This window comes from Poecilia reticulata, linkage group LG8, assembly GCF_000633615.1.
Source record: "Poecilia reticulata strain Guanapo linkage group LG8, Guppy_female_1.0+MT, whole genome shotgun sequence".
Classification (NCBI taxonomy): Eukaryota; Metazoa; Chordata; class Actinopteri; order Cyprinodontiformes; family Poeciliidae; genus Poecilia; species Poecilia reticulata.
The window spans coordinates 21367459-21376088 of record NC_024338.1 but is presented as its reverse complement, the minus strand read 5'-3'; the positions used below and the strand labels follow the sequence as shown (position 1 = coordinate 21376088).

At 37.5% G+C, this 8630-nt stretch overlaps 1 protein-coding gene across 1 annotated transcript; it reads right to left on the bottom strand.

Moving 5' to 3' along the window:
- Nucleotides 1–381: 381 nt before the first annotated feature.
- Nucleotides 382–3768, bottom strand: LOC103469137 (uncharacterized). Its single transcript, XM_008416653.2, has 4 exons — nucleotides 3654–3768; nucleotides 3479–3566; nucleotides 1643–1969; nucleotides 382–1572 (listed from the first exon to the last, which is right to left on the bottom strand). Exons 1-4 carry the CDS (start codon nucleotides 3666–3668, stop codon nucleotides 1196–1198), a joined length of 807 nt encoding a protein of 268 aa, XP_008414875.1. The 5' UTR covers nucleotides 3669–3768; the 3' UTR covers nucleotides 382–1195.
- Nucleotides 3769–8630: the final 4862 nt, after the last annotated feature.

Sequence of the window (8630 nt, the reverse complement as noted above, 5' to 3'; positions counted from 1 at the left end):
GAACAACACCACATGAGATTGTGTTTGACAGCGCTAAGACCCGCCTCCGGACTCTGATTGGTTGTTTCTAGTTAGCACTGGGAGGACTGGGAGCTGCCTATCTCCAGCTAACATTCCGGGCGAGAGGCAGGGTTCACCCTGGACAGGTCGCCAGTCTGTCGCAGGGCAACACAGAGACACACAGGACACACCGAGGGGCAATTTAGACAGATCAATTAACCTAACAGTCATGTTTTTGGACTGTGGGAGGAAAACTCACGCATGCACAGGGAGAACATGCAAACTCCATGCAGAAAGACCGGGGCCGGGAATTGAACCCAGAACCTTCTTGCTGCAAGGCAACAGCTCTACAAACTGCGCCACTGTGCAGCCCATTATCTGTCTCATACCATAAAATGGTCTCATACCATAAAAATATGTAAAAGGAAAAAAATAATAATTAATTAATAAAACTTACATAGTTCACCTTTAAGCACTGATAACTACCACAAAGAAAAAATAACCAAGAAATCTATTTGAGCATGAGTGATCTTGAATCTGTTAGGTATTTTATGTCCCTGAGCCAAATTTATCAGAAACACTGCCTCCTGGTGGCTAAAAGGTGAATTGCCATGCCAATTGTATTGTTCTCTTACTGGATTTATCTGCTTTAGTTTTTTTGACACAATTCTCGTTTCAGCCATTTTTGATTTTCATAAGTTGATTCTTAATCAATAGAATCAACTTATGAAAATCAGATTTTCTTTTTTTCTTTTGTCTTTCAATTTACTTTGAACGGATGAGGTGAAGCCTCTTGGATTAACAAAGAGAGGGGAGTAAATACTTTCTCACATCAGTGTACGGTGTTTGGAAATATTTTTTTCACACATGGTATATAAAATACCACCCCAAAAAACTGAAAACTATCTAAAAGTAATAATTCTCGCATCTTGTTTATAGTACAGAACAATAAAGCAGTAGCGCCACCCAGTGGAAAGCCATGTTACAAATAAAAGTCTGTTAAGTTTGAAGTGTATCTACTTCAGATTTTGAGCCAGTCAAAACTACATCATTCTTTCTTTTTACATGGGATTTCTACTTTGCTTCCAGAAAACAAATTAATAAATCAAATAAGAAGCTGTTTGCCCCCTCTATTCACACCTGAACATAAAAATGAACAAAAATCCCAAACGAAATAGTCAAAGGGCCTGCATTTTTACATGATAATAATCTTCATCAAGATTCCCATCATAATGCAGATCCACTGGAGTTCTGCATTATGATGGGGATTTGTTGGGTTGTGGAGTTGGAGTTGTTGGGTTGTGCTCCCTGATGAAACCATGCGACTGGAGATGTACTTGTTGAGAGAAGGCATCCACAGTGAGCAGTTATAAGGCTGCCTCTGGTTCCCTTTCTCTGTGGGAGCTGTACTCTCGACAGTGAAATATCCTTTGTCGTCCACGTTTTGTTTTGTTTCGGTGCCACCTGTAAGATTTACGTCTCCCTGGAACCAGTGGATGTCAGCAATAGGGTAAACTTCTTCAAAGGAGCATTTATCAGAGGGAATATCCTTGCCAGGCTTTCTAAAGCAGTCTGTGAAAAGAAACGACTTTCAGAAAGATCAAAATACAACAACAGAATAAATAGTTATAAACTGACTAACCTCCAACTCTCAGATGGCTCTGCCCATTCGCGCTTCCACCTACTGAGTGTAGTTTGCAGTGGTAGACTCCTTCATCGGACGGGGTGATGTCGATGATGGTCAGAGAGAGAGTGAGTTGAGACGTTGTGTTTGTGAAGTTGCACTGAATCTTGTCGGTAGATGTATTGTTCGTGTACTGGCACAGTGTTGTATTTTTGTGTTGCCAGTCAAATTTGACTATCTTTGAATCCTTCAGCATTGCTACGCTGGCATTGCAAGTCAGGGTCACATTTTCACCACAGGTCCTAGACACCTTTGGTTCGGTGTCCAGCTGCCTACACTGACTCACTGTTTAAAGACAGAAAAGTCAAGGTTAGAAAGCATGTCTGAAAATCATTTTTTATCTAGGAACCACAGCAACCCCCAAAGAATTCAAATCCACCGACACGTGAGACCGACTTATGCCTATTTCAACAGTGCAAACAACAAATATACTTTAATATGCATTGATACACACAACTGAAACAGTTTAAGCAGAATATAATGTCTAAGATAATGTCATTCTTTTCTCAAATCTTTGGCGTACAGCCAATCAGTGCCAATGAAGATAAAATTGTCTACTGTGCAAAACTTGCCAACATGTCAATTAGCATTGTTCTTTCAGTAATTAGCATTAGCATTCAGTTCAAAAGTTTGCTATTACTTATTTATTTTTATACTTATTCATTTACGATTTGTTTTATTTAAAACAGGGACAATATACAGTATACAAAAATGCAATAACCACAAGAGGAAACATGCACTGGATCCAGATACAGATTTAATTGCTAATTTCCACCTGTAGTCTCCAACTCCCAACACTTATTCACACATCGCCTTTGGATTACCCTACAATTAACTTTTATCTGTTTCACATGAGTAACAGTGAGGTCCGTTTTAAGGTTCACGAAGCAGCAATTGCTTAAATCTTTGGCTTTTTTTTTTTAAAGAATTTTTTTGGCTCTGATGGCTTTTATTTGACAGTGAGTGGACAGGAAAATGAGTTGTGAGAGAGGGGGAAGAACTTTGGGACTAAAATCTGTGACGGCCCCATAGAGGGCGGAGGCCTTTGCGTGCTCTAATCCCATGTCACCACCGCGCCCTAAACCTAAATTTGCAGTTATCTCAAGAAAAGATCTGATAAGTTAGTGGAGTTTCCAGTAAAAATATAATGTTTTTTTAAAGAAAACTCCAGAAAGCAACACTTCAAAATATTCTAAAGTTATCTTTGTAAGTTCCATCCACTTTATATTTTACTGTTTGCTCAAAACCAAGTTTTCACCACAGTGAGAACTTATGATCCAGTCAGCTCAAAGTGACGTAATGACGACTTGTCGGAACTTATCCTAATTGACGGAGTCAGCTTAACTCATGAATCCACAGATACATCTGCCCTAAAGCTGTTTCAAAACTTTAAGACTGCAGGAAAAGTGCTAACAGATGTTTTGAATGGGTGTGTAAACGGGTTCTGAGGGTAAACTACAGAAAACACAATCACCACATACAAGTAAATGACATGTAGGTCTTATTGTGATTTGCCTCCAAGCAGGTTGATGTTAATATTTGTAGAATGACTCAAAATGCAAATTGTAAAACCTACAGGAAAAAGCGCGAAGTAAATGATTTAATACATTGAACGTGCATGATGATTTTTTATTTTTTTTCTGTTTTGAGATGTCCAGTCACAAAATCACAAGTTGCATATGTTTTCCACGTGTAATATGCGTCATAGTTTTTCATACTCATGAGAAGTGAACATGCAGTTTCTGCATGCTTTTATTAAAAATAAAAAAAAATTAAAAATAAAAATCTACTCACCAGAAATGCTGACCGCTAAGGTGAACCAGAAAATAGAAACCCGGACAAAACCAAGACGAGTCCAAGCAGCACGAGAGGGTCTTGTTGCCTTCAATCGCATGCAAATCAGCATTTATCACTTTAAAAGGAGCAACAATGACTGGATCTGAAATAGAACAAAGTTGTTGGTACCTACCGTGGCGCTCTTCATAATTCAGCAGTTTTTTGCTAGGAGTAACTCAGCCTCACTAAAGGTACCACAGCTCAAGAGGACGTGCTAAACTGAGCCAAGCATCAACCACTTTGCAGACTTAAAAGGAACTTTTAGTCTGCGTGGTGTACTATCGGGTTTTTGACTGAACATGAGCAGGCCTGCCCTGGAATGGATGAGCGCAGCCAAAAACAATGAGACACAGGGTTTCTTTCAGCTGAATGAAACACGAGCACTTCACTAAATACTTCTGCTGAGATCCATGGATCATCTAGCAACTAGTTCTTTACAATTATTTATAATTTTCTAACATAAATATACAATAGTCAATGAAATATCTTGTGTAGTTCTATTCTACAGTTTTGGGGGTGGGTTGCAACAGATTGTTGTGTTTAAAATAAAATAGGGTTGGTGTTACTTGCTACATTATTATATCATGTGTCTAATGTGAACTGAAGCCAAGTTAAAAACATTAAAAAAAAGTGAATATCAACTTGCTCTTCAATCAAACTTAGATTTTTTTTTCTCTATATTGCAAAAGTATTTCCATCCCTTGAGCTATTTCATGTTTTGTCATGTCAAAACCTCTTAATTCAACAAATAGTACTGGGTTTGGGAATATTTCACTACTGGTTCACTACATAATCTGGGAAGCTGGATAACTGACATGAAAACCAAATGTGAAGATTGTAGAGCTGCCAGGCAAGACATGACATAGAGGAATCTTGATGGAGCTTAACGACCATCATGGAGGAAAACCTGCATATGACTGAGGGGAAGCAGAACGATACCAAACATTAAAGCATATTTACTGTCGTATCTAAATTCATTTGACGATCCCAGCAAAACTTTAAATGTAGATGCTCTCCATCCAGTCTGTGTTTAAGCTATTCTGTGGCAAAGCATTGCAAGCATAGCTGATGAAGGCACACCTTAAAAAAACTGTCACCCGTAATTTGACGAGTTAAAATGTGTAAAATGTTCCACTTGATGTAACTTTTCGTGGCACTGTGGTTAATATTTAGATTTTTTAAAAAACATCTAAATATTTGATTATGGATGCATTGGTCAAAATAGTTTCCAACCAAAATCCCCAAAAATTGTTGTTTTGGATGATTTATATTTTTAGAGTCATTATTGTCCTTAATAAATATGTTTTTTTTATTCGTTTATTCTCTCTTGATTTCTTATAACCCTCAAAAATGACCGATGTAGCGTCACTGTTTGAGATTAGTTGGACATTTTTCCCAAAACCTTGACGAGTTTGACTCACATTTACTCATAAAGACTTTATTGTCATTTGCCAACTTGTTTTTGTAGATCACCAAGTTGTATTGTGAAATCTTTTGTACATTTTATAAGCTGTCACAGCCTGGCCCGGCTTGTCGCTGCAATGAGGAAGTAGAAAGTACTACAGGCTGCAAGTGAACCAGAACAAAAATACGAAACCACTATTAACACTAAAACTACTGAGTCTGAACGGATTTGTACCGTTAGCTACATTGTCCTGCAAACACATATTTATGCAAATTATATTAAAACACAACTGTGTGCTATTTATAAAAAGATATACTGAAAATAGGATATCAAGTTGCTGACAGGATTAAATAAATAGAATGTCATGATGCTGTCGTTTCAGGCTCCAATGCTTGAAATGTTATGTGTCCATGCTTAATAACATATTCATATGTTTTGCAGAATGAAATAATACTATTCTGTTTTATTGCTGTATTATAAAACCAAAAGTGAATTTCACATTTTTCGCATGTTCAAATATGAAAAGAGAAGAGAAGAGGAGGCGAAAGACAGTAATGGACAGAAAAGAAAAGAAGAGAGAGAAGGATGAAGGACAATCATTCTCCCAATTCCAGGTTTACCTCGTTTATCTCTTCATCATCTTTCTGCCTTTACTCTCAGTTGTTTCTCTCCCACACTGTCTGCCTGTCACTTTATTTCAAAGTCTGTGTCGGCATTGTTGCTGCATTTGGCGCATGAAAATTTGTGCCACTTTATGCATTTATTGACCCTGCAATTTCTGTTGCAGCTTTATTGGACCTAGATCAAAAAAAAAAAATCCAACTTGTGTTTCCTTATACTTTCTGAGACTTAAACTTTTATTTAAAAACATTAAAACCACAAACTTCAAAGTTTGCCACACTAAGTTAGTAGCAGTGTGACTGACAGACTAACAGAAAGCAGCACTTAATTGAAGTGGAAGAAAAAGGAAAGGGATACATCCCCAAAAATGACATTACCATGAAAAGGTTTATCGTTTTTTTTTATTGTCATTCAGTTCAGAATGTGAAACTCACATATTCTATTCATGCCTTTTACATATGCCGACGCATGTCAACCCTTTGTTTCTTACAAATTTGACGATTATTGCAGAACATAAAAATCCAAAACTTAGTATCTCAGTTTAGGAAACTTAGGAAACAGAAAACTTTACATAGAAATGTCAGGCTTCTTTCATTTCCCTCAATACTTGGACTTCCTTCTGCATGAATTTCTGCATCAGTGCGGCCTTGGCATGGAGTTGGTTCTGCTGGGATGTGAAGGAAGCCCAGGTTGCTTTGATAGCAGTCTTCAGCTCTTTTGTATTTGAGCCCAAAAGCAATGGATTTGTCAGCCAGAAATCTCTTATAGAAAATCTCCCCATCCATGATCTGGTTTAGTGGTGAGATCAATCATTTAATGTTTAATGCATTCTGAGTCCCTAATGAAAACAATTTCACTTCAGTTGTGTAGAATCCCCCTGTAGAAATAAACATGCCTCATCCTGCAGAAATAAAAAAACACTCAATTACAATGTCAGCCTTTCACAAAAATTTTGACACTATCTGCCAGATGTTCAAAGACTCTGCAGGAACAGATCGATAAACATGCTGAAACAGGCAAAAGGCAGCTGTAGCAACCCTCCATACGCTGCTAAAAAACCCTTCCCTTTTCGTGTGTTTTCATCACTTATTGGAGTGTGGAAGAAGAAGAGGACCAAATAAAGAATGTAACGAAGCACTGGGCATAAAAGTTATCTTGGAGAAAACTCGGAGGAATGAAAAACACTCAAAGTAACAGTTACTGGAAGAAGGGGAGGACAACAGGAAGGTTAGGCAAAACAATCAAGTTCAGGTTAGTCATCAGCTGCGAGTGGAAAAATAACGATAGACCCAGCCGGGGATGGTAAAAACGGATCACAGAACAAAGAAAACAACGAAGCGGATGATTACATCACATGCTGTGTGAAGTGCACACTGGGGACACCTGGTGGATAGAAGAGGAAGAGCACATATGAACGTGAACACTTTTACAAACCAGGATTTTAAGAAACATTTAAAAGCTAATAGGTGTCCAATGATGCTTAGAGTTCAATCAAAAACATTTACATGTAGATGACGAATAATGTACAATGTCTAAATTAGGAAACTGTCTGTCTGAGGGAGTTAACACCAAAAATACAGCTGATTTTGTAGCATTCGTCTCTTAGCAGAGTCAATATAAACGATCGTGACCCGACAAATGACACTTTTTTAAAGTGTGCAATTAGGTGGCATAGTGCTGCAATAAACCAGCTGCTCATTTAAAACACAAGAGCAAAAGTAAAGGTAAGAAGACCTTTGAATATTTCACCAGAAGACAAGGACAAGTGACAATGTTGGGAATAAACTTAGAAACGGGGATTTTCACAAGGTGAACACATAAAAATAAGTCCGTTTATGATGAACATAAAGGCTTCATGGTTGAAAGAGTTTAGACATTGTGAAAAGATTGTCAAATAGATCACAGCTCCATTAAAAGCCAAGATTTTCAAGAAGTGGCTTCTTGAAGTCTTTTTTTAGCTAATGAAAAAAAGATTTAAAAGTATTTTCTTTCTTTATTTTTTTTTTTAGCGAACTACTTGATGTGAGAGTTTACGGGGAGAGAGCCACTCATCAAATATGTCTGCGTCTTACTCAGTCTTCCATCCATGACAGATGGAACAATCAAAGGCCTCAGCCTGCAGGTAGACAATATAACAAGAACATTCTGATACAATTACCCAGTTCTTTGAGATTTTCATTGAGAATCTGCACAGTTTGATGTTCAAACTTTTTGGGGTTTTTTTTTCATTGCATGCTTTCAGAACCACTAACAAAGGGAATCTGTAAAACCTTGACAGCTGACACACTTGCGATTCACTGACTTGAACAGGAAATGTACATATTTTAAACACTGAGCCAAACGCAAGATTATCCTCTGGGTTTCACTGAGTTGCTACGAAAGTTTGACAGGCTGTTCTAACTTGCAGCTGCCGCACAATAAAAAAAAAAACAAACAAAAAAAAACAACTACTCCTAACCGAACCTCTGTTAAGAGAGCCAACTCATCTGAGTGATTGATAGTCTCTTTGTGCTTGGTCATACAGGGTTTTGTATTATTGCTTTTCAATGGTTACGGCACGAGGAGAACTCTTGGACCTCTGTTTTCATAAATTAAAATCTAAGAAGTCTGCCATTCGTTTATATTCAACCCCCTGATGAATTTCAAAGAGCTTCCAGTTCGATATATTACCTTTAGAACAGAAAAATAAACCTGCGGTGGGCGATTCAATCTGAGGAAGAAAGCAGCTGTTGTGCAAAGACCTTGTGGGTTTGGTAGAGAACGTGCAGCATCATAAAAACCAATAAACACCACAGACAGATCAGGGAGAAAGTTGTAGAGAGGTTTGGAGCTGTGTTTGGTTATGAATCAATATTTCACAATTTATTTTTTTTATTTATTTATTTTTTGCTCTCATTTGTTTTGTTTTGGGATGTGGAGAGTAGATCAAATCTCTAACATTTCTCTTCCTTCATACTCCTACACACTCTTTTGTTTTGGTCTATAAACAAATGCTTTTTGTTTCTTTGACTTGAAAATGTTACAAGACACTCTACACTTTCCATGATTTGTATGTTTTTTCAGTCATGAAAATAGACACAGAAG